The sequence below is a fragment of the Tetrao urogallus genome (genome assembly GCF_951394365.1).
Source record: "Tetrao urogallus genome assembly, chromosome: 15".
NCBI classification, from domain to species: Eukaryota; Metazoa; Chordata; class Aves; order Galliformes; family Phasianidae; genus Tetrao; species Tetrao urogallus.
In genome coordinates, this window is record NC_136828.1 from 4991759 (window position 1) to 5019032 (window position 27274).

The 27274-nt window shown below is 44.3% G+C and overlaps 1 protein-coding gene across 4 annotated transcripts; it reads left to right on the top strand.

Annotated features, from left to right (window-relative positions):
* Positions 1–3616: 3616 nt before the first annotated feature.
* On the top strand, positions 3617–26792 carry ABAT (4-aminobutyrate aminotransferase; the record flags this gene model as incomplete). Of its 4 annotated transcripts, XM_079542874.1 has the most annotated exons (15): positions 3617–3686; positions 9134–9231; positions 10305–10334; positions 11162–11279; positions 14599–14648; positions 17861–17941; positions 18393–18485; positions 19104–19166; positions 21064–21127; positions 21755–21903; positions 23129–23266; positions 23955–24122; positions 24805–24951; positions 25400–25511; positions 26671–26792. In XM_079542874.1, the coding sequence occupies 15 exons, from the start codon at positions 3617–3619 to the stop codon at positions 26790–26792; spliced, it is 1503 nt and encodes a 500-aa protein (XP_079399000.1). The 4 variants fall into 4 exon arrangements, with proteins under 4 accessions (XP_079399000.1, XP_079399001.1, XP_079399002.1 ...); XM_079542875.1 differs by lacking the exon at positions 3617–3686 and having other exon boundaries at positions 9151–9231; positions 23168–23266; XM_079542876.1 differs by lacking the exons at positions 3617–3686; positions 19104–19166 and having other exon boundaries at positions 9151–9231.
* Positions 26793–27274: the final 482 nt, after the last annotated feature.

The following is a 27274-nucleotide window of genomic DNA, read 5'->3' on the forward strand; positions in this document are numbered from 1 at the left end:
GCCCTGCAGCCCTCGGTTTTTGTGGGACCCATACACAGAATGATATCTGCCAGAAGTTAGTGACAGTACTGAAAACTGAGCAGCAGGGGATTTTTAGGAGTCTGTGAGGTGCAGGCTGCAGAGGGATAGGCAGATTTTTCCTTTGAACTTGTCACGCTGTCACAGGGTAAGAGATGCTCAATGGCACGAATGAGGCTGGAACGCTCATCCCTTCTCAGCTCAGAAGCTGCAGTCCTATCCAGCTCCTTTTTCTCAGCCTTCCCACCTTTCTCCTTTAAAAAAAAAAAAAAAAAAAAAAACCCACAAAACTGCTTATCCCATCTCTTGGCATACGGCAGTTCCAGCCTGTGTGATGGGGGCCATGATTCCTTCTTATTAATTCCCTTGTTTTTACCCTGTTATCTAAGGTTTCCAGCTTGCCTCTATTACATTTCAGTCTGATTCTTTTCCAGAAAAGCTGCCTGAAGAGCCCTGATATGCAGATGGGGAGCATTATGGATGTTAGAAAAGGAGAAATGAGTTCACAGGAGATCAGTTCTACAGAAGACTGGACTCTAATGCTCTATCCTGTCATGGGTCTTTGTAGCAGCGGCTGGACTTGCTGTCCTGCAAAGTCAAGGGAATTCCCTTTTAATTCAAACGAAGGCAAGCCTCACTTGATTTTCAGCAAAATGTTTGAATCCAAGCAAACAAGGCTATCAAGTAGTTTGAGATGCCTTGTATTTCACAACAATTAGTATGTAACCCAATGATTCCTCCGGTGCTGCTGTTTTAGAGAAGTCAAGTGAAGGAAAACAGCAACGAAGAATCAATTTGTCTTTACCTCCCTGTCCTCTTCAGATACATATTGGGAAGACTTTGTGGGGTAATTTCAGTGTGCAACTTGTGCTGCTGTTTCCAAACCACCTAATTGTTCCTGGTTAAATGGGTTTGGAGCAGCTGAGAGACGGCTGAAGGTGCCCCCATGAATTTAAAGCAGGCTTCTGTGTCTTTGGCATGAACTGGAAGCCAGAGACACAAACCTGCAGTGCTGACTTCTAATCCATGCTTTGTAATGTCTGTGTATTCCCCTCTTGCTTTTGTATCTATGCTGAGGATGTTTTGGAGACAGATTTTTGCAAGCTGTGGTCTGAAGCAGGGATGTCATGCTGCATTAGCTTCCCTGTTAGCAAGTGAGAGAGTGTTGTACAGAGTCCTACTTTCTGTATTTTGGTGTCTGCATTGAGCACCCTGAGCATTGGGCTCCCTCACTAATTTCTTGGATTTTTCCAGGGGTTCCCCCCACTACTTGTTAACCCATGGAGACAATTTGTCTTTACGTGTCTGCAATCAGCTGCCTCTAACGTGCATTCTGAGCAGCTGCTGTGCACAACCATCACTAACCTGGTGCATCTCATTCAGTTGCTATCAGAGGAAAAATAATACAAGGATTTCTGTGAACCTTTTCTCTCTGGAAAGGTGTCACTTCTTGGAAGTCTGAGGTGCCCAGCATTTCATTTCAAAGCCAATCTGAACATTGTCCTTTGCATCCCTATCTGCAGTCTGCTGTCTGACACTGCCAGCTCTGTTGTGCCTGGATTTGAAAGCAGCTGCCACTGTCTGTGGTGCCGGTGGAGCAGCTCTGTGCTGCAGCTTGGCCATGTACACACACCGATTTCTTTTGGCTTCCAATCTGTCTCTGCTGCTGGGGGTGCTGGAGCAAGCAAGGCCAGTGGGAGTTGATCAAGAGATGGATTATGAAAGCAAAAATCAATTGCTTGTTATGATAACCAAATAAGATGTGCTTAGACAAATGTACCACTTGTATCAGCTAATCTTTTGTGAGAATTTGTGTGCTTAATGGAGATGGAAAAGAAGTTGAATTTAGTTATGCTCAGATGTGATATTACGTGATTCATTCTGACTCTGGACTGGGAAATGGTGAAACTTTTTATGTAACAGCTGCCACTGGAAATTAGGGCTGAGCTGCTTTATTTTTTTAAACCTCTTGCAATAACCTTTTCTTGTGAGTGCTTCAGAAAGGCAATACCAAAATGCTGTTTTGAGCCTGTATAAGTATCGTATCTCGAGCACCAAGGGCCTTTAGATAAAAGGCAAACAGAAGTGAAAGATAAAAGACAGCATTTTGGGGGCAGGCATGAAGGAGATTCAGCTGGGAGATGAAGAGTGGGTGCTGCTGGAAGGAACCTGCTCACCAATGGGTAGGGCTCTGCATTTGATTTTGATGGGAAGAGACATCGTCATGGAGAAAGCAGGGAGTCAGTTTGTAGCAGAACACCCATGGGAGATGGCCATGAAGGGGGCTGGGACGATGTGGTGCTTTCATGGCAGGTTGAGCTTTCTGCCTGGTACATTCATGCTGCTCTGGGTGCTCAGGTTAGCTTTTATCAGTCTCGTGGGGGCACTTAGATCTCACAGAGCAAAGTTACAGAGGGAATAGTTGCTTTCTAGAGTATGGAGCTGGCAGATAGCTCTGAGCAGAGGACATTGGGGTGGTTAATCATTGTGAGAGCTGTGGGGCTGATGGGCCCTTTGTGGCTGTTTTCTGCTGTGGTGGTTTCACTGACTCAGACTCACCTATGGTTTTCATTGGAGAATGATAATGAAATAAGAAACGTGAGGTTCGGAGCTCATTCTTTGCTCGTTGATAATGCACAGGTTAGCACAACTGAAGGGAGAAGCTAAGCATAAAACACTAAGGAATCCATGAACACACCCTGCTTTGTGGAGAAGTTCCTGTTGTCTGCCCAAGCATCCCATTCCTTCCACATCTCTGACCCCAATGCCTCACAAAGCTGACACAGCTTTTTCTAAGCTGCGCACCAACGTTATGCAAGTGTTTGTTCACCTTGGTGGATTTCAAAATACATTGAAAAGAAAATTGAACTCGGAGCAAGCTACAAGAATCCAAGTGCTGTGTCAGTTGTCTGGAAGGGCAGAGGTGATTTTCTTTGTACCATGAGTACTAATTTATCTGTGAGTTAATAGATCTCCGCAGGCAAGGAGTTCTTTGTTCTGTTCTGCCACTTCTGTAAGCCCTGCTCCTGGTCAGGGCTCTGCACACCTGGGTGGGTGCAGCCTGAGCCTTCCCTGCTGTGCTCTGAACAAGCCCAGCTCTCATAGATGTCATTGGTTGGTAGATGCTGGGTTTCTTCAGAGAATGAGTTTTATTTTTTATTTCCTAATGTTTCTCCTGCTGTCTTCTTGACTGAGATGAAGTTCTTATAAACTTAAGGTTGAATCTGAGTAATGCTTTTAGCCTGAGGGATCTGTGGCTGGAAACAATTTTTAAGAAAGTTTAATATAGTCTAAGATACACGCTGAAAGTAGATGAGCAAGGGAAGAGGGGAAAATAAATTATCTTTTTACTTCTTGGCTAAATTAAAGTTGGGAGGTACGGATTTGCTCTAGGAGTCCTTTGCCTGAACAGGACCTAGCATTGGGCTCAGCTTGCTGTCATGGCACTGAATGGAGAAGCTGAGATGAATGGCACAGTGGCTGCATCTGCAGGACGTGAATAAATGTTTTCATTCTTTTTTTTCTTTTTTTTTTCTTTTTTTTTTTTTCCAGAACATCGGCATCAAGATTGAGCCTTTTTGAGTAGAGAACATACAAAATGGCATCAATGCTGCTTAGTCGGCAGCTGAGCTGTTGTCTGCAGCAGAACTCCAGGCTGCTCATATTTGGTAAGTGATCGTTGTGGTTTTTGGTTTGTATTGCTACAGTAGCAATTCTAGCGGAGAAAATTCCACTGAATGTTGCTGAGGTTTGTCCAGTGGTGCATCTTTCAAAACTTGAAGAACACTGTTCTGCGTCTTGGATAACAATGCAGTTGTACAGCAGCGGCCTGCAGGGATGCTGGGTTGTTTTTTGTGGTTTTTAAGTTTGCAAACTGAAGAACTCATTAACTTTGCATGTTTACAATGCAAACTATTAACTGAAAAAAAGTTCTCCAGCCTCCACAGGGCTACTTTTTCATCCTGTGCAGTACAGGAATGCAAATATTTTCCATCAAAATCACTCTTATTCCCGTTCCCATTACATAGTGTGACCATGCTGATTTCTGTCATGGGGAGGTTCTGCATGGTGGGTGCAAAGAGGGGGCCCTCGCTGGGCTGTGTGCTTCTGCCTGCACTCAGCTGCATTGTAAAATGATCACTGAGCTGTAGCATCAGGCACTTTTCTCCTAAGTATGTGATGACAAGTTCTTGCCTGGCCCAATGCTTGTAGTTCAGCGTGTGTGTGTGTGTATCAAGACCCTGCAATCTCTGTGAAATAGGTGTTCAAGATGCTGGCTCGTGCTTCAAAAGTGCAGATTTCTGTTGGTCTTTATGGACAGAGCTTTAAGTCTGGCATCCAGCTTATGTGCCGCTACGCTGAGTGCAGTATGGCTGAATGGCTTTTTGTGTGACTGAGTTTCTTCTCTCATCCTGCCCTCCTGCTGTGCCTCTGTGCTTCTTTTGCCAGTGCTGAACACAAAACCCTTCCATTGCTCAGAAACTTAGATTTAGTTGGTTTTCTTCTAAATAATACGCTTGGAGGAGCAGCTGACCTTTGGTTAGGAGCACCAAGTTTGGTCTTTCAACTGTTGGAAAAGTCCCAGCTCAGTGTTTGAGGACTGGCTGCCCTTCTATTTCTGGGAGTGACGCACTGATTATCTGAGCTGTGCAAGAGCAGTGATCGTTTGGTCAATAGTGCAAACGGAAAGTGCTTGCAGCAAGCAGACCTCCGTGAGCCATCTTTGAGCTAATCTGTCATCTCAGTGTGGGTGCTCCACATTCCTATGTTCCTCCCAGTGTCTTGCATTCTTCCATGGTGCTTTCCAACCAGGATCACGGGCTGTGACAGTTGTGCAAGACTCTTGAGTCATTAGGGTGCAGATGGGCGCACAGGGCTGACTCTTCTTTTAATGTTGCGCTGAAGAGATGTAGGTCTTCAGTGCAAAAGGAATGCAGCTCTGGACTCCATTAGTCCATCTTTGCTTTCAGAAAACTTGTAAAGCCTGTTGAAAGCAGACTTCTGGCGAAGAATGTGGGGCCTTGTTGGCAGGTGGCATGGCAGCTCCACCGCACTTGGGGCAGGCTGCTGTGTGCGCCTGTCTTCAGGGATTAGAAAACACCAAGCAGCAATAGAAGCCCTCACTAGAAGGAGCAGTCCTGGCAGTCTTTTATCCTGCGGTGCTCCTGGATATAGAACAGGCAGGAGACTCTCACACTTGAAGAAAAATCTGAGCTTCAGGTCATTTTCCTGATTAATTTCAGCCAGCAATCTAACAGCATTCTGTTGTTAGCTGAGGGGGTTGTACCATAATTATGAGGACAGGCTGTGACTCTAAAGATCCCGGTTCAGTTTCCTACTGATTAGCCTAAGGGATTGAATTCATCTTTGGGTATTGAACTGCACAGCATGCCAAAAGGTCAGTCTTCTGCCTTAAGGTGCATCAGTTTGCATTAGTGCGTGCCCATGTTCCCCAGGGACGCTGACCTGTTCCTAAAGGCACCCAGCAGCATGGCTTCTGCAGCTTCCCAAGGCGGTCTGCTCTATTGCTGAACAGACCTTACATTTAAAGCTGTTTTCTAATGTTTAACCTAGGTTTCAAAACAGGGAAAAATCATCTCCTTACTCTTTGTCTTATCCTTGGTGGACCTGGAGGCTGAAATGCTTATTTTTAATTTGCGAGCCTTTTATGTATTTGAAACCTTCCTTAACACTTAGTGTTTTTGTCTCAGGTTATCTATCTATCTATCTACATTTCAGTGTGTCGTCATAGGACCAGATGTTCTTCAGAATCTCTGCACTTTTACTGCAGTGCCTCATGTGAACTAACTGTCTGATGCTGTGCCTATCATATCTCAGCCCGGTTCCTCTCTCCCTACAGAGGATAATGTCACTTTATCTCACAGGCATGCTGCAGTGAAGACTGAGAGATACTAGTATTTGTTATTGATTTGTCCCCATCACAGCTATCTGGAAGACCTACAAGAAAACTAGCAGCTTGATGCTCGCATTACTCTGCTGAGAAGCCGATTTGGGATTCAGCTGTGGTGAGGGGAGGCAGCTGTTCTTACTCTTTCTTATGGGAGCTTCCACTTCTGCACAGCCTGTTTGATACCAGTTTTTGTCTTGGTCCTTGGAGAGCCCTGTTGCTCTTAAAAATTTCCAGTGTGCGTGTGAGAGTTCTGAAACACAGTCCATCTCATGTGGAACAGCTTCTGATCTTACAGCGTAAGCACTCTGTAAATAGCAGTCTCAGTTTTCACAATATTATGCAACAGTTATATTCACTTCCCAAACACCTCTAGCTAGCCTGGGCTTTTGCCATTCCGTTTCAAGAGCTGGTAGTAACAGATTCCACGCAGCACCTAAAATAGGATTTGGAGGAAATCACAGTCCTCCTACTTTTGGCTGTCAGGGACTCCATGCTTCAAATTTCTATCTGGAAGATGGTTTGATAGACACTGTGAGGTAGAAGTTAAAAACACACGTGGGATATTTGTGTGCTGTGGCACATGCAGCGCCCCTCGTTGGGGCTGGGGGACATTCACTCTGTGATTTAGCACAGCAGAATATTTGCACTTGAGAAATGTGCCAGCATTTCTTTTCTGTCTTCTATTTTTTAGCTTTGGGAGTAGTTCCTCCTCTTAATGACACTTAGATAATTCTGGTGCCTCCTCTGGAGTTTCTTTTGGGTAACACCCAGTTGTTGTGCTCTCAGGAGCAGTGTTTATCAGAGTATTTTTGCTCAGACATTGTGGAGGCCTAAGGACTTGCTAGACCTGTGGTGAACCTCCCTCTCCTTCGCAAAGATTGCTGCTTAACACTGAGACCTGCCCACAGCAGTGTTCTTTGTGACTAACATCAGAAAGTGATGCAGGGGTGTATTTACATTAATTATGTTGCTGTAGCGATATGTTTCTGTATTAAAAATTGCTGCCCAAGACACCTGGTGAGTGATGAGGATAGCTTAGAAAACAGGAGTTGAAGAAGGAGCTTTTCTGTCTGCTAGCAAGTGATGGCATCCTGCTGTGTGAAAAGGAAGGATGTGATGATTTGCTGGTGTTACACACTCTGGTGTTTACAAAGATCGTGCATGACACAGACTTTTGAATAGCCTTCAAGAAGCAAGAAAAGCAGAATTTGATTTATTGTACCCACCATCAATAAAGCAGGTGGGTCGAAAATCCGCTGTAAGTCATTCAGCTGATGTGCTCTCTGATAATTAGATTCATCATTTATTTTCTGACTTTTGATTTGATGTCAGGAGGTGCTCTGTGTGCTGTGCTGCCCCATATTAGCTACGTGTAATTAAAAAACGTTACTAATGCTTCTTCAGAGACAGATACCCTGCTGCAGCTCTTTACCTCTTCGCGTTTTTAAGACGAGAGCTGTGGTCACATCATTTGGTCCCATTCTTACACAAAATTAGTAGAACAGGAGAAACCTTTCTTCCACTGCACTTCATCAGAAGGTCGGCGGGTTGAGTTGGTCCATTGGTTCAACAGCGTAGCATCAAACATGTGAGGGCTGGTTTACATGTGAGTTGTAGTGCAGTATGAATTTCAAGGAGGGAGGAGCATGGCTGTAATAGGAGCATGTAGTCTCTCAACTGGCTGCTGCGTGGTGCTGGTGTGACAGGTGCAGAGGGGTGTGCTGTAGCCATTGCAGGTCGGGTAAGGGAGCACACTTCCACACCTTTAGCAGAAATACCAGGGAAAGTCATGCTGGGCAACAATAAAACAATTGTCTTACTGTAAAGCTACTTTCCTCTCAGCCCTGTGCCATTTGGCGCGTTCCTGGGCGGCGTTATAATGGATCTGTTATGCAGTTCTTTCAGAATCTATGATGCAGAAATTACCAGCCCAGAGCACCAGCAGAAGGAAGGTCTGCATTACTTCTTGGAAGCTCATTAGGTTTTTATTTATCTGTTGTTTACTGAGGTTTATAAAATAAATGCTGGTTAATGCAGGAGAAGAAGAAGCATTCAGTGTTGGTGTGCTGCTGTATCCCATCACGGATGGAGTCAGGGGCACGTGGCTCAGCTGGGTCTCTTCTCCCCTTGGAGTCTCTACAGGCTGCCTGCTCTATCTGCAGCTTCATTGGTTATGTATCTGCAATTGCTGTCTTTTCTGGTGGAACAGTTGCCATGCAGACTCCAATTTACATGAAAGCTAAACAGAGTGACACAAAAATGAAGTGGTGTTGCTGTAATGAAACCTATTAATAGCTTGCAGAGAGGCAGTGACGCATCTCGGATACAGCACACGGAATTAAAGCTGAGGAGATTTATCTTTGCAGACCAAATTTTCCCCAGATGAGCAGCAAGGGATGTTTTCCAAGCGCTGTGACTTTTCAGATAAACTTTCTCCAAACCAGGCTTGCGTGGCACACCTCTCTGCTGGCGGAATGGAGCCGAGGGCCTCGCGTGGCCTTCACAAATCGCTCCGGGTTAACCTGCCTGTCATGGACTGAAGGCTGTGCCTCATCCTTCAGGTATTGATCTGGGCCATAGGTGATCCCCCTGAGTGAAGCTTATTAATTTGTCTTTGATACTGCTCTGGCTAAAGGCTTGCAGGTGCTTTGTGACACAGATGTGGCTGTTAAGGACATCACTTCAGCTCAGCACTTAATGACAGTGCATGCACCATGCTCGTGGTCTCTTGCTGGGCACCTGGCTGAAGCTCCTGAGTCTATACCTCCTTGGTTGCAGATGCACAGTGAATCCTCTAACCCCCCTGAAGGAATGTACGTGTATCCAGGAGGGATCCACCAGAAGCAAAGTGGTTCTTGGCACTTACTAACTGCATCTGCTTGGTGCCACGGGTATCCTAGCTCTGTTTGCTTGGCACTGTAACGAAGGCACGTGGGCTCTGTCCCTTACAGTAGGATTTGCCTCTGTTTCTCTAGGGCTGCCCTGTCGTCTCACTTCATTGTTGTGGGGTTTTTTTAAAGCTACCTCACTGGTATTAGTTTTATTTCATGCTTGTCAAAGAGATGAGATATTTGGTTCCATTCAGACAGCACGACGTAATTGGTCTCATCTGTCAACTGTTCACACTCAGGTAAGGTTTGGATATTTATTCTGAAGGAGAACACAAATTATGGTCTGTACTCAGGTTATCATTATCTCCTGCAGGGCATAGATATATCAGTCAAGCTGCAGCTAAAATTGATGTGGATTTTGATTACGATGGACCTCTAATGAAGACAGAAGTTCCTGGACCACGATCTCGGGTGAGTTCTCAAAGCATAGTGGCTTATTTATTTTTTTCTTTAGCAGTATTTAACTTATTAGAAAACAAATTTTATTCCAAACTTTAATTCTGATATGGATAAAAATCACATTGCAACAGTCTGTGCCTCTTTTATCAAAGTGCTGATGGTGAAAAGCCAGGAAGGGGGAAACCCTGCCTTGCATTGCCTCTCTCTGAGAGAGACCTTTATTTCTCTGGAACTCAGCTGTCAGCTTCTCATTTGAAGTAACTGCGAGCCAAAGGGCACCATTTGCTGAAAGGTCTCTCCCTATGCAGTTTTGGCTACTTGCAGGGCAGCCCAGCTGACTTCTTGTGATGTAAAATAACGCTTTGGTGTGGAAAACAATGCAAAGTTTCAGTTTGCTGAGCAGTTCTCCTCTGTCAGAGTCTGTACTTGAACAGAAGCTGTTAAATCAGCAGAGGAAAAGCGAGCAAGCATTAGAGATGAGGGCACTTACAAATGCTTCCAGTGTCAAAATAATTTTCTTCAAGAATTTGCGTGCTGCCTCCTTTGCAACACAGGAATTTGCACGGAGCACAAACACAGTGGGCACAGTTATTCTACATGTTAAGAAACTGATTTCTATTTTTTTTAAAGCTGTGTTTCTAGAGCCAGTGTGCCAGTATTCCTTCCACACATGTGATTTGTCTGTTCTCCATTCAGCTGAGCAGTACAAAGGCAGCTTTTCCTTTTGGAGGCACACAGTTAAGCTGTGGGTGCAGCCCACGCAGTTCAGTGTGCCATAGTTTTAACTGTCATTTGTGCCTGTGCACTGTGAAGGTTCATGTGGCAAGTGCACTTGCCTGGTAATAAGATGAGATTGCAAGCTTTGCACATAGTTTATGTGGTCACATAAAGGAAACGTTCTTACAGGCTGGATGTGGCTCTGGGCAGCCTGGTCTGGTGGTTGGCAACCCTGCACGTAGTAGGGGGTTGAAACGACATTATCATTGTGGTCTTTTCAACCCAGGCCATTTTATGATTCTATGATTGTCAGCATTCAGCAATTACATTCCTGAGGCTGATATTTTTTTTTGTTTTGTTTCCTACAGGAATTAATGAAGCAGCTGAATGGAATTCAGGTAATTGGTCACATTTTTCTGAGTTCAGTACAGGTGTCAGTGCTATGATTCCAGAACTTAGTTCAAAATCTGGTTTTGTATGTTTAGTTCTGTGCAAAAAAAAAAAAAAAAGAGGAATGTGGAATTCAGCTTTGAATGCCAAGTATATGATGCATGGTGCGTGTATACGATTGGATAAAATCTTTTCTAGTCTGTTTTCAATACTGTAGAATTGTTTTGCTAATATCAGTGATTTGTCTGTAATCAGTGGAACACTGTATGTGTTGTTTGAGTTACCACGCGGCCATTGAGAACACAGGAGTATTTGGCCTTAGACGTGCACAGCCTGTGTGCAAATTGCCTTCCCAGGATGAGCAGTTCCTCAATGCTTGTGCTTGCTCAATGTGAAAGGAAGTACATTCTTGCCTTTAAGCTCCTTCAGAAGCAGCTGCCGATCCGTGCCAGGTTTGTGTTCTGTGTAACTGCAGACATCATCTGGGGCTTCACTGAGTAAAGAAGCCTGAGAGTTCTCAGCCTGGAAGTTCTCGGCTCTGGAACTCCCTCCTCCTCACTGAGGACTGGCAGAGTCATTCTGTTCACCTGGAGTCGTTCAGTCGTTGCCTGTTAGCTATCTGACAGATGTTAGAAGTGGACATTTTCCTGCCTCCATTTTTTCCTTAGAACAGGCAACTCTTAACAGTTCCTCTTCATAAAAGTAGCTTTGCAGTTAATTCCCATGGAATGAATATAATGTGTCTTTATATTTTTTATCTTTATCAGATTTTGCTGTTGCTTCCTCCACGCTGCTGCTACGTAAAGCTTTCATTGCTTGTTGCTTTCTCTTTAAGAATGCCGAAGCTGTGCACTTCTTCTGCAACTACGAAGAGAGCCGAGGGAACTACCTCGTGGATGTGGATGGCAATCGCATGCTGGATCTCTACTCTCAGATTTCATCCATCCCCATAGGTAGGAAACGACCCTACCACAAGTTTTGCTTTGTCCTTTTGTTTTCTCAGGCACTACCAAACAAGTTGGTTAATTAACAGCAACCCAACAAAAGGCTGACATAATGTGTGCCTCGCTGTGCTCAGGGTACCACACTGCTGTATTGTGTTGTGGTGTTTTTGAACAGCTGGGGAAACAGGGTTAAAAATGCAGTCCTTATGGCTCACTTGGAGCACAGAGCGGTATCTAGAAGAAGCTCTAATATTAATTTGTATTTGCCATTCCATGGTTTAGGCTTTGTCTGCTTGGATTTGGGTACCTTGTGATTCTGTAATAGTATGTTACGTTTTTGAACGCTAATGTAATAAATCTAACTTAAAGACATTAACAGGAAAGCATGTTCTGTGCTTGAGCTAACCTTTCTTTCATGAGAGAGCTGAAAAGAGGAGTGGGCCATGTGGACTCCAGTGGGATTTCATCATCCATTTATGCATCTCTGATGTATTTGTTCAATGTCCTGTCACATATTAAGTCATGGGACAGTGTCGAGTTTCATAGTTTGAAAGGAGTAGAAAATTAAGTGAACAAAATTCACGTCTTCAAAACAATTTTTCCAGGCTATTTATTCAGTTGAGTGTGGATTTCTTCTCCTGAAATCCCGTTGATTTAAAACAGGATTTTAACTGGTCTCTTTCAGTTCATTTCCTCCTCTCCTAATGATTGCTGAACTTTTATTAAAGCAAATATTCAAGAAATAAAATGGAATGTGCAGTGGGAAAACTGCCTGAAGTGCATTCAGGGTGCTGACAGATAGAAAGGGAATGCAGTGTGCCATGTAAGAGCTGCAGTGCAGCACTTCATATGGCATCTCACACACAGTGGATCTGTGATGTGCAGCAGCAAGTAAATGGGAATGTAATACCGGCTGACTTAAATCTGACTGAACACGCAGTATTAGTTTTTTCTAAGTTGAACTCAATGACAGGGTAGCAAAGTGAAGCTGCAGAGGTCACTAACAGTGTCCTTGGTGAGAGAGATAAGTCCTAACTCGGACACCAGAAGAAAATCTTGGTGAGGATTGTGGGTGAGCTGACGTTCTCAGATCAAGGTGCTTGTAGTCATCGGTGCTTATCTCTGCACCTGCACTCAGTGGGATCTTTTGTGAATCAGCCAGAGCTCCCCAAGATTTAATAACAATCTGCTACAGCAGGATGTACTTGTCAGCAGAAGGTGAGAGGTAATAAGCGCCAGTGCAGAGAGATAAGAAGTATAAAAAACCTGCAGGCAAAGATGTTCTGGGCAGTTTCTGTTTTAAAACTCTTTTGTTTTTTTTAACCACCTAGTTTGGGGGAGATAGTAACACATGTTCCTTTAAACCTGTGTCTAATGTGTGTAATTGAGATAGAAACCCCCTGAAGCCAAATGCCTGGAGGGGTCTATTGACATGCTGACATGCACGCCACCTGCAGTGCCAAGTGAAGTAATCTTTTTTTTGTTGATGGTGAGGCCTGTTTTGTTCTTGGAGATTCACAGAGGTGCAGTTTGGTGTTGCTGGCAGCAGCCTGGGGTTCATTTCTTAGGGCTTTCTCCATCTCTTTCTTTCAGCAGTTTTGATCCCGTTGCAAACAGGCACATCCGTGAGCCTGGAGGACGAGTTCTTTTCTGCTGTGCTGATGGAGACAGACAGGTACAGTGATGGAGCAGGTGCCCTTCTCTTAGAGCCAGCTCTGTCACTGCTGATTCAAAGGTGCTGGAGAGTGGATTCATAAAGCTATAAACCATTGTGCTGCCCTTGGCAATGAAACAAGCTCCTGTCTGCCGTCTTAGCCCAGGAGCAGTCTGACTTTTGTCTGCAATAGTTACATAATAATTAACCATTCCGGTCTTTCCAGTGTTAGATTTATTAATATAAACCCACACAGCAGGTCAGCATCTTTCCGTTCCTGCTCCTTCAGAAAGGCAGGGTTTAAGGATTCTTTCTTACCGTGCCTTGGCAAGGATGTGCTGATGGACAGAGAGTGCTGGAGGAGGCAGACAGAGCTGTGGGGCACAAAGTGAGGGGAAAGGAAGGCGTCGTCTTGTGGGGATGGGAGAAGATGGGTTACGGGGTAACGGAAACCTTGGATTTGTGTTACATAACAGAAGGTACAAAGGTCTCTGCATTCTTTCTGCTAACTTAGCACCAGCAACAGAACCACACGTTTTTACAAGCAGTATCAGAGTTAATGCTTAAGCTTCCTAGGTGCTGGTGGTTGTTTTATAACAGGGGTAATTTGAGATTTCCTAAGCTGTGCTCTCCAGGGTGCCCAGGGCTGCAGCCACAGCTTCAGCTCTCAGCGCCGCAGCCCTCAGCTGTGTCTGTCTGTCCCATGGCAGCTGATGCGATGCAGGCTTAGTTGCCTGTGTCCAAATAGCCATTTGTATCATCTTCATAATCATTTTAACAGATACCTTGCAGAATGATGTGCAGCTAAAAAACAGTCTGGATATTCTCCTGTTTTGAACTAAAATATTCAAGATGGAATTTATAATTGATTTGTTAATGCTGTAGCCGAATGCTCTGCTGCTCAGGCAGGATAATAAAGGCTGTTGTCATTCAACTAGAATGGGGAAATCAGGGGCGTGATTTGCTTTTGTAATAACATTACAGCAGGATGGCTTCTTGAGCGGTAGGGAAGATGAGGTTTCCAACTGTTTCTGCAAGAGAGTTTCAAACGATTATGTTAAGTCTGTGGCGCTGACATTTCAGATGTAAAAATTGGGTTTAAAACACAATTTTCTGTGCTGATTACCTTTTCTACATCAGGTCTGTTGGTTTACCTGTAAACAAGCAGGGGATCTCATGTAACATCAATGAGTATAAATTAAGCTCTTTTGCCTTGTTAAATCTGAAGCCTCCTTAATATTTTAACTGTTACAGGTAAAAAGGACAAGCATCTTTGTCCAACAAAAAGTGTGTTAGAGGAAAACAGGGAGATAAGAAAGCTGGTTAGGAAAGAGCATGCAGTGCAGTGTGTGCACTTCCCAGCAAGTTTGACAGCATCTTGCATAGAAAGGCCACGAGATAGAAACTGTGATGTTCAACTGCCAGAAGATCAGTGTTATGTTCATCTCTTTTTGTGCTGGGCTTATAATGTATGTACTGAAATACACTGTGCTGTTACCTGATACCAAGTTTGTAAAAAAGGGGAACTGTCCTATTTAAAAGAAGTCGTATCCCTGATAGTTGAAGCATACACACGTTGAACAGAATTTAGGTCTGAATAAAGTTATTCTCTGGGTCACACTCCACATTAGTTTACATAAGCAAGATACAGCTTTTCTTTCTCTTTTTAATTAGGTTACAGCCATCCATCTCTGATAAAGCTTCTCCAGCAGCCACAGAACCTGGTAAGTGAATTCCAACATACTTGAAGGCATTCTCTCCCTCCTTGTGGCAGTCTTCTCCAATTTCTCTTAGGCTGATAATGAACACGTAATGACTCACTTTGAAAGTATGGTAAGATCTGCTTGTCTTATTTCTCATTAGATAAAGATAGCTTGGTTGTGTTTAAGAAGACATCAGAAAGTATGCAAAGCTTTACAGTAAGGAAACATTTGTCAATGCAAGCAGTTGGGATGTTTGCAGCCAATTTAAACCACCCTTTACAGTTTCCAATTATTTTAGCCACGTTCTTGACTGAGGCTTTTGAGGCTGAAATCAAGCACAAGTCCTTCAGAGCATAGTATTCTGTATATGAAAATGGTGCTTTACATCTGGAATGCTCTGTCTGCTAATGTTGTATTTTAGGGGGTTTTTTTGCTTCTTTTTGGTTTGTTTTGGTTTGGGTTTCTGTGGGTTTTTTTTTTTTTTGAGGGGTGTTTCTTGGTTCTCATCTCCTAAGCATGAAGTTGACTAAACCACTGGCATGCGCTTGAAATCTGAAGAGTTCAGCAACAGGATGATTTCAAGGCCACGTAACTGCTTCTTAAATTAAATACCTTCTTATTTCCTCAACGCTGTGCTGACAGTATTTGGAAAAAAGCTGCATTCTAATTGAGGCTTCGTGTTTTCGTTTCTTGGACAGGAGTTCCGTAATCAGTTTGTGGGTTTGCTTGTTTGCGTTAATTTTACCCCTTTACTTTTAAACACCACAAGTTACATACACGATACAGAGATGTTTATGCACAGAGTTGTGATTTCACTGAGAAGCAGAATGCAGCCACGCAGACCTGAGCTGCGCGGCCTTTGGCTGCACACCACCAGATCCCCTGGCTGTGCTGCCTGCATGAAGTCTCATGGCTCTGTCCTGGAGAGCAAAGCTGAGGCCAACACGTGAGAGGAGCGCAGGTGTTCGGGTTCCCTGGGCCTCTTAGCAGCTTGCTAATAGTTCTCAGTCCTTCAGGATGAGAGGAGCTCTGCCTTTCCCAGAAACACAGGATGTGAATTTGAAAATAAAATAAGTCTCCTGTCAAGGCTAGAAATTCTAGAGTTACTGAAGGCAGATTTGGATACATGGAAGCACTGGTATTTCTACTTAACATTCAGTTCATTGAGTTATGAAGTTATTTCTGGAGATGGCAGTGCCTTGTTTAACACAGTAGTAGGCAAAGTCAGACGTGAAACAAAACAAAAACCAATTGTGTGGTGGCAGTTGCTAATCTTTAAGCTGGAAAAGGCTGCCAGCCTGAATATCAGGCCCGTCTCTCCTGCATCAAAAACACTGGTACCCTGTTCTGGTTTCTGAAAATCAGATCATCAGTTCTGATCATCAGTTTGATCAAGGGCAGAAGGTGGCACTAAGGCAGCCTGTCCCAGACTGCACTGCCCATTCCTGGCAGCCTTTGCTCTGCGCCCAGCGCAGGCAGAATGTCATTTCTGCAGGGCAGTTTCGTGGCGCTGAGGCCGGAGAGCTGGAAGGGCAGAACTTGGGGGAGCCTCACTGCAGTGCCAACCTTAGTAGTCAAAAAACAGCCTTATTGTTTTTTGAGTAATACGCATCAATGGAGGGCCCTTGATTATAGTTAACAACAGGATTGGTGTTTTCTTGGACAGATGTTTTTTTGTTTATCTGTAATGCTCCATGTACCCTCTTTATAGCTGCCTATAAAGAACAAAATATGCATCCATTCATTTGAGACCATAGCAGCTTGATATCAGTGTTACGTTTCTCTTGGTACTGAGCATCTCATTAATAACAAAAGAGAAATTGACTTTTCTGCTTAATGGCAAATGTTGTCAATTGACTGTGACGACCCATAATCAAATTCATGACAGATTTATGGTCTCATATCTCTTAATTTTATATGAGAATTGCCTTCTAAAGTGACGTAAAAAGTCAAGTAAGAGTTCTCGTAGGTACTAAACAAGAACTTTGTGGTTATCTGCTAGTAAAGGCGTTACTTTTTTTTTTTTAAGCTTAAGTCTGTTGAAGCAAATAGTGGTTTGGAATTAGTGCACTTGTATGAATTACTGAGTCCTAGCTCACACTTTGTTATACCTTATGTGACTTTTGGTTATCTCAGAGTTCTGCTGAAACATTCTACCTGTACTGAGGCTGTTCAGCAGGAGAAGGCTCAGAGGGATCTCTTCCATGTCCATAAATACCCAAAGGGAGGTGCAGAGAGGACACAGCCTGGCTCCTTGCAGCTCTGCCCAGTGCCAGGAGCAGAGGCACTGGGCACAGCCCGGAGCACAGCAGCTCCCTCTGCCCACCAGGCAGCACTGCTGTGCTGTGCGGTGCCGGAGCCCTGGCACAGGCTGCCCAGAGGCTGCGGGGTCTCCTCCTTGGAGCTCTCCCAAAGCCGCCTGCCTGTGGGGCTGGGCCCTGCTCTGCTAGGCTCTGCTGGGGCAGTGCTGGGGTAGAGGGCCTCTGAGTTGCCTCCAGGCTTGCTGTGATTTTACAGTATGACCACTCACACCTCTTACTGTGGTCTGAATAAATGAGTACCTGTAGTGAGAAAAGATGGAAGGCTGATGAAAACTGTACAAGCTTGGGATGTAGCCTGTTCCTTCTTGGAGACCCGTAAAGACTTGAGTTACCAAAGCTCAGCTGTGCAAGCACTGTGTTAGGAGAGGTCACGTTGCAACCATTGGGACTATGTCAGCAGTAGTAGCACCTGATTCAGGTCAGACCTAAATCAGGAAATGGAAAGGAGAAAAGAAGAGGTGAGGAAACAATGATGCTGACAAGCTAGAAATCTTCTATTGTAGTGCACAATAAAGAATGTACCTAAAATTCCAGGTAAGGCAGTGGGAAGGGTGGCTGTGCAAACAAAAGGCACCAGAACAAGAAATATTTAACTGGAGCGTTTCCAGTACAAATCAGCAGGCTTCATGAAAGCAGAATGTAGTTGAAAATCATCTTCACCAGCTTGTCTGGAATGTAGCCAGTGTTCTTGAGCTTGATTTAATGCATGTTTCTGATCATGGGGAGAATAGTATGCAAGGTAGCTTCTCGCTGATCTCCTTGCTGCACTGCCCACTACTGCCCAGGAAACATAACAGTACAAATTTATGGCTGTTATTTGTGAAAAGAATGAGATGTAACTGCCTCTGTATCAGCACGATATTTTCCACATAATACTGAAAGCTAACAATTTCTCTTCCTTTGTTTTTGTAGAGCACTTTTATCAACAGACCTGCCCTAGGGATTTTACCTCCGGAGAACTTTTCAGAAAGACTGAAGGAATCTTTGTTATCAGTAAGTTTGTGATGAGTTACTGCATTCTGTGTTTAGGGACATGGGTACGTCAAGGGGAGATGTAGGTCTTTGTAGGGAGCACTGTGGGTCAGCAGTTTGTCCTCCTGCCGGAGGGAAGCTCTTTCAAGAGACCAGAACCAGCAGGGGATGAAATGGAACCTTTTTCCCCAGGCTTCAGTGTGGAAGGGTGATGTCTGCTCTCAGCACAGATACTGTGGCTTTCAATGTGGATTCAAGAATTGATGACAGAATGCTTTTTCATTTACTTCTGTTCACTGTGCTTTCATAAGAGGTAGCATAAGTATTGAGCCTCTTCAGCTGCAGTAGGAGTCAGCTTTCCTCGTCCCAGGCATGGCTGGTTTCCCATTACTTTGAAACTAATTGCATTACATTCAATTTCCACTACAGTTGAGCTCAGTATTTTGAAGTGATTTTCCCTTTTTATTGACAGGTGGCTCCCAAGGGTCTGCCACAGGTGATGACCATGGCTTGTGGATCCTGCTCAAATGAAAATGCATTTAAATTAATATTTATGTGGTACAGAGTGAGTAAAATATTAACAGTGTTGTTGTTTTGTAGTTTTGAATGTAGAAATCTATTTATTCATCAACATAACTGCTGTTACAAAGCAAAGTAAGGGTCAGAGGCTCTCTAGGTGTGATGTTATTTATATTCACCTTAATATAGGTTCTTTATGAAAAAGCCTTCTTCTGAGCTTTCAATTTCTAATTGATACAATTTCAGAAATTAAGAAGTAAAGGAAAGAAAGAAAATGTATGTGGTATTTGTGCTTATTCTTTGTTCACCACACAGTGTGATCTATTTCTTCTTCCAGAAATGGTTTAACCTAAAACCCAAGGCAGGTCATGTATTCCTTGGGAACGGCCTCTCCAACAGCAGTCTTCTTTCCCCTAACGTGTAGGAGTGAGTGGACAGACTGGCTTTGCCTATTTGTACATCATTAGGGCCAACATCTTAAACTGACAATTACCTAAAATAGTTTGTCTTACAAAATGCACATTGCAGCCATAGGAACCACAGCCTTCACTGCCTCTAGTTTGGAATAACAAAACTAGTAACTTGTAACTCAGGTATAAATTCATTGATTACAACTAAAGGAAAACTGTTGGTAGCTGCTTGTTTTTGTTTTGTTTATTTGCAGAACAAGGAGAGGGGCCGTAATAATGTCACAAAAGAGGAACTGGAATCATGCATGATTAACCAGGTAACGTGGGGTTTTTTTTTACTATACAGATGTAGCACTGGATTGGGTTTCTAAGAAAAGACTGGGAGGAAGAATTGGTTTTCCTGTCTCTGAAGTGGAATCTCAATTTTGTAAACTTAAAAAATGGGGAAAGACAAACTGCTTCCAACAAAAATACCAGGACCTGCTGGTAGTGTTCTTCTGCATCTGTCCACAGAGTGGATCTTGGGAAGATCTTCCTTTTTTCATGAAATACCAAGAAAGGGAATTAGATGATGGATGGGCCCATAGGGATTATTAATACGTGCATGTTTTTGCAAGTAATATTGACTGTCCTTTTCATTTTTCCAGAAGCTGTGATCTTATGGCTTAAAACTAATCAGGAGGGTAGTTAAAATTCAACTGGTAACAGGTGGGATGAGAAAAAAGAGATATAGCAGAAAAACCTCTGAAGTCCTACTCAGCTTTCAGCTGAGGTGGTCTTACTCATGCCAGGCACAAATCTTAACTCGCTGCAATAGCAGAAAACTGCATATTTGATCTCTTCTTTGAGATGCATGTAAACTGCTGGTCTCAGCCCCATGGTTGTCACTTCTCTAGTGAAAGGCACTCCAGTTCATTTGCATGAGATTACTGAATTCATTTAGCTTTAAAAATGAGGAGGGATTGTCTTTGGAATTAAAGTTCTCTGGTGTTGCTCGCAGTCTGTCCAGAGAGATGGCTGTGCCCATCCTAATGAAGGAATGGCACCTAATGGCCTGAAGGAGGAGGAATTTTCTGATGACCAAAGACTTGTGGAACTGACTGTCACCTTTTGGCCAGGTTTAGCTTTCTCAAAATTGAGATTCACATTTGAGCAAATCAAGTTTTCTTTAAAGTTTGAGGGTGGGAAATTTTCAGAGCAACTTACGCCTTTTTCTGGGGGGTTACAAATGTTGGATCCGTGAGCACATAGCTTAGACCAAAGGTCTAAAGACTGTGTAAGTGGTGGTAAGCTTTTCATTCCTAGGGTAAGAGGGAAACACAAAGAAAGGTAATCTGTACCTTTGGAGCGGCTGGGGTTAGCTTAAGTACATCCTTCTTGTGAACTGCAGGCAGTTTGCAGTTACATGTTTTTCCTCATGGTTCCTCTTTCATTCATGGTGCAGCACATCAAAGCTGTGTGCTGTTCTGAGGTGCCCCAGGTGCAGACACTCGGACATAACGTAGCAGGCAGCTCTGGCTCACTGCTTTGGTATCTCTGCCTGCTATCAAGGCGGTCTGTAGCATATAAAGAAGTTGCTTATCAGCTCTTAGGGAATCCGCTGTGGTGGGCTGCCCGTGGCCCCGCCGTCCCTTTACCAGGCTCAGCGGTCAGTCCATAACTCTTCCTGTCAGCCATTCCTTTCTCCTCGCACATTTCCCCTGCCCTGTGCAGGTCCTCCGTGGGCTGCAGTCCCTCGGCATAAAACTGCTGTGGTGTGGGTTCTCCCCAGGCTGCGGTTTCCTTTCAGGGCTGGGCAGTGTGATCTGCTCTGGGTCGCTTTTCCCTCACCACAGCCCCCTTTTGCCTGTTCTGAAACCTGCTCCCCAGCAGCGCTGCGGGGCTCAGCTCTCAGGACTGCAGCCCCACCTCTGCTCAGAGGCCTCACCACCCCCACATGTGGGTACACGGTGCACAGACAGTTGTTTGTGCCAGAAAGGGCTGATTGCATTGAATGATCTGCTGTTGTAAAGCAATAGTATTGCCAGTATAAATTGCCAAATATTCATTAATGCTATGATATAATCTAGGAGTTCAGGCAGCTCTCAGGGGGTGACACGTGCTTCTTAAATGTGCCAACGTAACCATCTTTGGTGGCTGCTGCCCGGGGAGGAAGGCTGTGGGCAGCAGCTCAGCTCTGGCACCTCTGTGCTGACCTGTGTGCTTTGCTTCCAGCCCCCCGGCTGCCCCGACTATGCCATGCTCTCCTTCATGGGTGGCTTCCACGGAAGGACCTTCGGTAAGAACTGCCCTGCCCTGTCCCGTGCCTCCTCCCCAGCCCCGCAGTGAGCTGCTGTCGGCTGCTCTGAGACAAGCAGTGCCAGCAGAGCAGATGCAGGCCTATTGGCCATAGAAGCCCCTCCAATACTGAAACCATCCTTGAGTGACAGTGGGATTTAATCTTAAATCTTCTGAATACGAAATCCCTTATTTTTGAATCCAGGGTTTCCTACATGTACTAGCAATCCAGCTCCTGGGGTGAAATTGCCACAGCACAAAAAGATGACACTCCTGGTTAACATTTTATATCAGCTCAGTCCCAGACACAAACTCATTAGCCTCTCGTTAGGACTGTAATTCAGAGCTCCATGGCTCATTTTCTTCCCCTGAGTGAAACCCGTCTACCCAGCACTGCTGTTCAGTGACAGAGGTCCTCCTGTCCTTCTGGAACAGTGCATATGGAAATGGATGCTTAGAGGCTACAGCATTCTGCCTTGAATAAATCCTATTACTCAGTATTTCAGGAAAAGAAAACATGGAGCAATTCAGAAAGTCCTGACGTCAAGCAATCTTTCACCTCTTGTAGCTTTTTTCCTGTACAGTTCCATGTCAGATATCACTCTAATTCTTGTTATTTTGGGCTTAGGTTGCTTAGCTACAACTCACTCTAAAGCAATTCACAAACTGGACATCCCCTCGCTGGACTGGCCTATCGCTCCATTTCCAAGACTAAAGTACCCTCTGGAAGAGTTTGTGAAAGAGAATCAACAGGAAGAAGCCCGTTGTTTAGAGGAGGTAACAAATTCACTGGCAGCTTTCTGTTAATTTTGTTTGGAAACGATGAATGGTGTTAGTAGGTTTCGTTGTTTTTCACTAAAGGAATGTTTTCGGGGATTGGAACAGCTTGTGATTAAAACAGCATTCACTGTTGTTTACAGTTAGCAGTTTGGCCCTGCTTTGCACAAGAGCAGCCAGTCTGCTGTCGTTGCATTGTACCAACACGAAAGTTCAGGTGCAGAAGCAGCTCCTTAAGTCCGGATGAACTGGTCTGCCAGATTTTGGAAAGAGAGCGTGGTGTGTGTAACGCTTTGCACAGAAGACCTGTACCAGTATTTCAGTTTTTTCAGCTTTTCTGTGTTAGTCTTTGTGCATTAAAAAAAAAGACATAAAAAAAAAAAAAGATCCTCTGACAGCTGCAGGGAAGGAGCGGGCACATTCCGTGCCTTCCTGAGCACAGGAGGGGAAACTGAAAGCATAGCAAATTGCTGCCCTGTGATAGTAGCTTATCTGGGGGGGGGGGGGAATGTGAAAAATCGATCCACAAACTTCAGCCATTATTAAAAAGGAAAAAAGAAAAAGAAAAAAAAAAAAAAGAAAGAAAGCTGAATGCTCTCTTGAAAGTCTTTGAAGTTGCTTTCTGGCACTCTTGGGAAAGAACTGCTTTATGCAGCCTACAGAGGCTGTGGGCCCTGGAAGGTGTGAAGGGATATTTGAAGTACAACTGACACCAATAATCCTAATGACTGGCTCTACAAGGTTAATTAAAACTCCTCCGTAAGCCCCTTATCAGCAACAGAATTTCTGCAGTGCTTCATCAGATAAACTTAAAAGCGCACAAAGTGAACAAAAAATGCGAATTCAGGAGATTGCCTTCATTCATGCATCAGATGAGATTTGTTCTGTGCTACATTTTTAAAATCTGAGATGGAATGGCAGCAACAGCAAACTGTAGCGGTTTCAATGATACTTTCAGCTGAAATTTGCTGTACTTTTTACACTGTGGAGAATTAAACAACTTGCTTACAGTTTGGTTCAGACTGTGGTTTGAACTTCACCAAAAATTATGAACAAGAAGGCAGTGAAATCCCAGACACTTACAGATTTCTTGTGGTTCCTGCCAGGAACTTTTATAGCCAGGAACGGCTATGAAAGGTTGAAGTGCTGGTGCTGAGCTTTAATCTTTCTGGGAAGAAATACGAGAAGGTCATGAGAAGAAAATGTAACATGAATTGATTTGCAGGTGGAAGATCTGATTGTCAAGTACAGGAAAAAAAAGAAGATTGTGGCTGGAATCATTATAGAACCAATACAGTCAGAGGGTGGAGACAACCATGCCTCAGATGACTTCTTCAGAAAGCTACGAGATATCGCCAGAAAGGTAATCAAGGGTTTCACTGCTCGCACAGCGGCAGCTAAGCGTGCATCGTTTGTTCCTGTCTCCAGGGGCCTTCCTCTCCCTGGAATGTCACAAGCCTCTTCATTAGCAGCTGGGCTAGTTATGTACATATACCCATACAAACAACTCCTGTGGTCAGCACAGCGTCGTCTCTTACACTGGGCACACAGTTGGTGGACTCCTCAATTGTTGAGGGGTTTAAACAACTTTAGAACACAGGTGGTTTGGGTAATATGGCTGGCATACTTGCGTTTCTACTCATGTTGAAGTTAAAAACAAATCAAATCCACGGATAAGGACAGATGTTCCAAGAAAACAAGGATAAAGATAGATGCCTTCATAACCGGAACACGGCAGTTATGTATTTAGGAGCCTTCAGTAAGACCTACTTCATGCTTTTTGTTCCCCTCAGACATCTATGGGAGAAGCTTTTGTGTGCTCACAGAGAATAGGTGAATAATTGTGAAATCCAACGCACCGTGAGTTGAAAGTCTTGTTTGGAAATACGACAGCACTGGTTTCAGGTTGAAGACAAGAGATTTGAAGCAGTGAGGGCAGAGGAAGGAGAAACATAATGTCGTTGGCTTGTATGCATCTATTCACTGAGGGAGGTATTTTTATTTTGGAAATGCTGACTCCTGTTCTGTGCTTTTCTCTTAAATCTCTGCAGCATGGCTGTGCGTTCTTGGTGGATGAGGTGCAGACAGGAGGTGGCTGCACAGGAAAATTCTGGGCACACGAGCACTGGGGCCTGGATGATCCAGCTGATGTCGTAACGTTTAGTAAGAAGATGATGACGGGAGGATTCTTCCACAAAGAGGAGTTCAGGCCAAATGCTGTAAGACTTCCAATGAAACTTTGTGCTAATTGCCAAGGTCCTTTATGAGCACCTGACACGTCTGTGGAAGAGACAAGCTTTCATTGGTGCTGCAGGTTCAGCTGCTGTCCCAGAGACGCTTGCCTCGTGCTTATAGGAGACATCTTTACTTTCACTCCGTTAGTCTGATTGCTGCCAGTCACTCACATCGCTGGCGGGAGAGAGTGGAGAACTGGGTGCAGCCTAATGAACTTCGGTTCAAAAGCAGCACCTTTTTCTGAAGGGCTTGGCATTTTCAGAGCTTGTATGCAAGCAGTACGATCTCTGTTATCCAGACTTATTCTTCATAGTAATACTACTTTAAATGAAAATGAAATGAAAAAAACTAAATTAACGAAGAAGGTAAAGCTTGAATGCCAAACGCATACAGACAACAACACTGAATTAACAGATTAACATAATCTGTAGCCTTGTTTCTCTGACATGGCTGAGCAGCAAAACAAAACATGCTAAATTCACAGCATAAAGTAGTAGCTCTTTCTTTATGCTGAGCAGGCAGCTTAGGGGACTTTATGAGATTAGTGCATGCTTTTTCATGTACCGTATGTGATCAGTGTGCTGGCTTGCTTGCTTTATTATTAGTGACTATTAAGTGACTTGCCTGTTCACTTGTTGCACAACTCTCTTTCCACTCTTTCCCAAGCCCTATCGGATTTTTAACACCTGGCTTGGAGATCCATCCAAGAACCTTATGCTTGCCGAAGTCATTAGGGTTATTAAAAGAGAAGACCTTATAAACAACGCAGCCCATGCAGGAAAAGCACTACTGACTGGCCTTCTGGACTTACAGGTAAGCATTTTTAAGGGTTATCTGTAGATAAGAAAGAGAAATTTGCAGATCAGCTAGGGTCTGACCTCATCCAGTTTCTAATATGTGGACTGAGGAACTCCAGCTGGGCAGCACACTGTGATGGTAACACCGTGGTGCAGAGACTTCAGTGTAAGCCTGAGTAAACGCGTCCTGTTTACAGCTCAAGTAAACTTTCCTTTAATGACTTAATGTAGTTCTTACAGAGCTTAATCCAAAATGAAGGGTGACCTCCAAAATACGTGAGGCTGTGATGCTACATTTTTGGTTCTAGGAGAAATACAATGTTAAAAAGACACCAATATTTACAGCTGCCACTAAGCAGCGTTGTACAGAGCTGAAGCCATTCTCAGCAAAGGGCTGGAGGAGCTGGGAGGGAGCAGAATGAGGGGATATGAGCTGCCGTGCATACGTCCTTCACTCTCTGCAGGCTCGCTACCCCCATCTTATCAGCAGAGCGAGAGGAAGAGGAACGTTCTGTTCGTTTGACACTCCAAATGACGCAACTAGAAACAAGTTAATTACAATTGCAAGAAACAAAGGTAAGGAAGTTTATGCGCGGGTGAAGTTTCAAGTGGCAAACGGCAGGATGTGTGTGTCTTTTATCTCATGCGTGCATACGAAAATATCCAAAGACAAAAGTGAATTACAAACAAACCCTATGGAGGCTTCTCTGGGAGTAGACCTATCTCCTTAAGCGTTTATCTGAACCGGTCAGTTGCACATAGGTGCACAATTACAGCCTCCTCAGGTCTGATGCTACTTAGAGAGACCTATGCAGAGCATTGTTTTTAGAACCTCACTTCAGTATTCCTCAGCTGTGAACAAAGGTGGATCCAGATGAGGCTCACTTCTAGAAATGCGTCAGTAAAATTAATGTTAACATAACTGTCACACAGGAAAACTCAGGGAGAATAGGAATTCTATGGAATACCTCAGAATATACATTGAGTTGCCTAAAGCAGGCATGGACGTACAGCTACATGCCTCTGTTAGTGCAAAACTTCACCCAGCTGTAGGCAAGCCCAGGTTTTAGGCAGGGAACCTCGTGATCTGAAGCCTGTCTTTGCGTTTAACTGCGGGCCCTCGGTTTGCAGCTGTTTTTGCTTTTGCTCACGTATCTTGAAAGAAGCCTGTATGGTACCTCTAGCCACTGGTAAGACATTGATATGTTTTGTTTTTGAAAGCCAGCATGGAGAAAAGGTAAGCCATTTGCTTCACAGCGCACCAAGGCTGTGCTTGGAGGCAAGGAAAGCTCAGCTCAACAGTACAGGTTTTCTTGGGCCGCAACCTTTAAAAAAAAAAAAAAAAAACCCCTGTACTTAAAGTAGTGCAGCACTGCCAGCACTGAGATATTTAACATTTTTGTCATTAAAAACAAAGTTGTTCAAAAACAAAAGTGTAAAGAAGCCTGTTAGTTCCATGACGGAACCCAAAGAGCACTGCAGCTTTCCAGCGGTGGTTTGCAGCGCCGTGCTGCAGGGAGCTGTTCCGACATCTCAAGCGTTTCACAGAACAGCCTCTGAGCGTTCTTTCGAGTTGCTGTGAAGGCTGAGGCCTCTGCACTACTGCTGCTGTGCTTTGTGGTTGTAGGACTAGCAGTGAGCAGGGGGAGGCTTTTACTGACCCTCCTCAGTGAGGTACGACCTGCATTTGCTGGAGGTCGGGCAGTGATGACTGAAGGAGCTGTTCTCCCCGCAGGTGTTGTGCTGGGAGGCTGCGGTGACAGATCGATCCGTTTCCGTCCAACGCTGATCTTCAAGGACCACCACGCTCACCTCTTTCTGAACATTTTCAGCGACATCTTGGCAAACTTCAAGTAAAAAGCAGTTCTCTCGCACGGAACAACTAACTGATTACGAAAGTAGTTTGCATTAATTCACGTCTTCTCCACTTACAAGATAAGTGTAAAGTCATAAACCGAGGTTTGCGTTCCGTCTGTAATCCTGCCCCAGGCAAGCTGCTCCATGCAAAATAGCACAGGCAGAGCCCTGGTACTGCTCACCAGCAGGTACCCGCAGTGCTCCTGCGCTGCGCCCCTCGAGGCTGCAGCCCTCCATCTGCAGGCCGCACAAACGGCAGAGCTCTCCCTCCGCCTGCGGCCCTGACTGCTTGATTTGTCTCAGTAGGACCTGGAACAGTCCATCTTCACAGATAATCCCAGCAGTTTTACTTGTGTCCAGACGCAGCAGCAAGTAAGGCCTAACACTTAAATGCACTTACGAATGCCTGCTATGCAGAAAGAGCCACTCTAATGACAGACAGAATAAAAGGCATTTCAAGGAAAGCTCTGCTTTCCACTGCT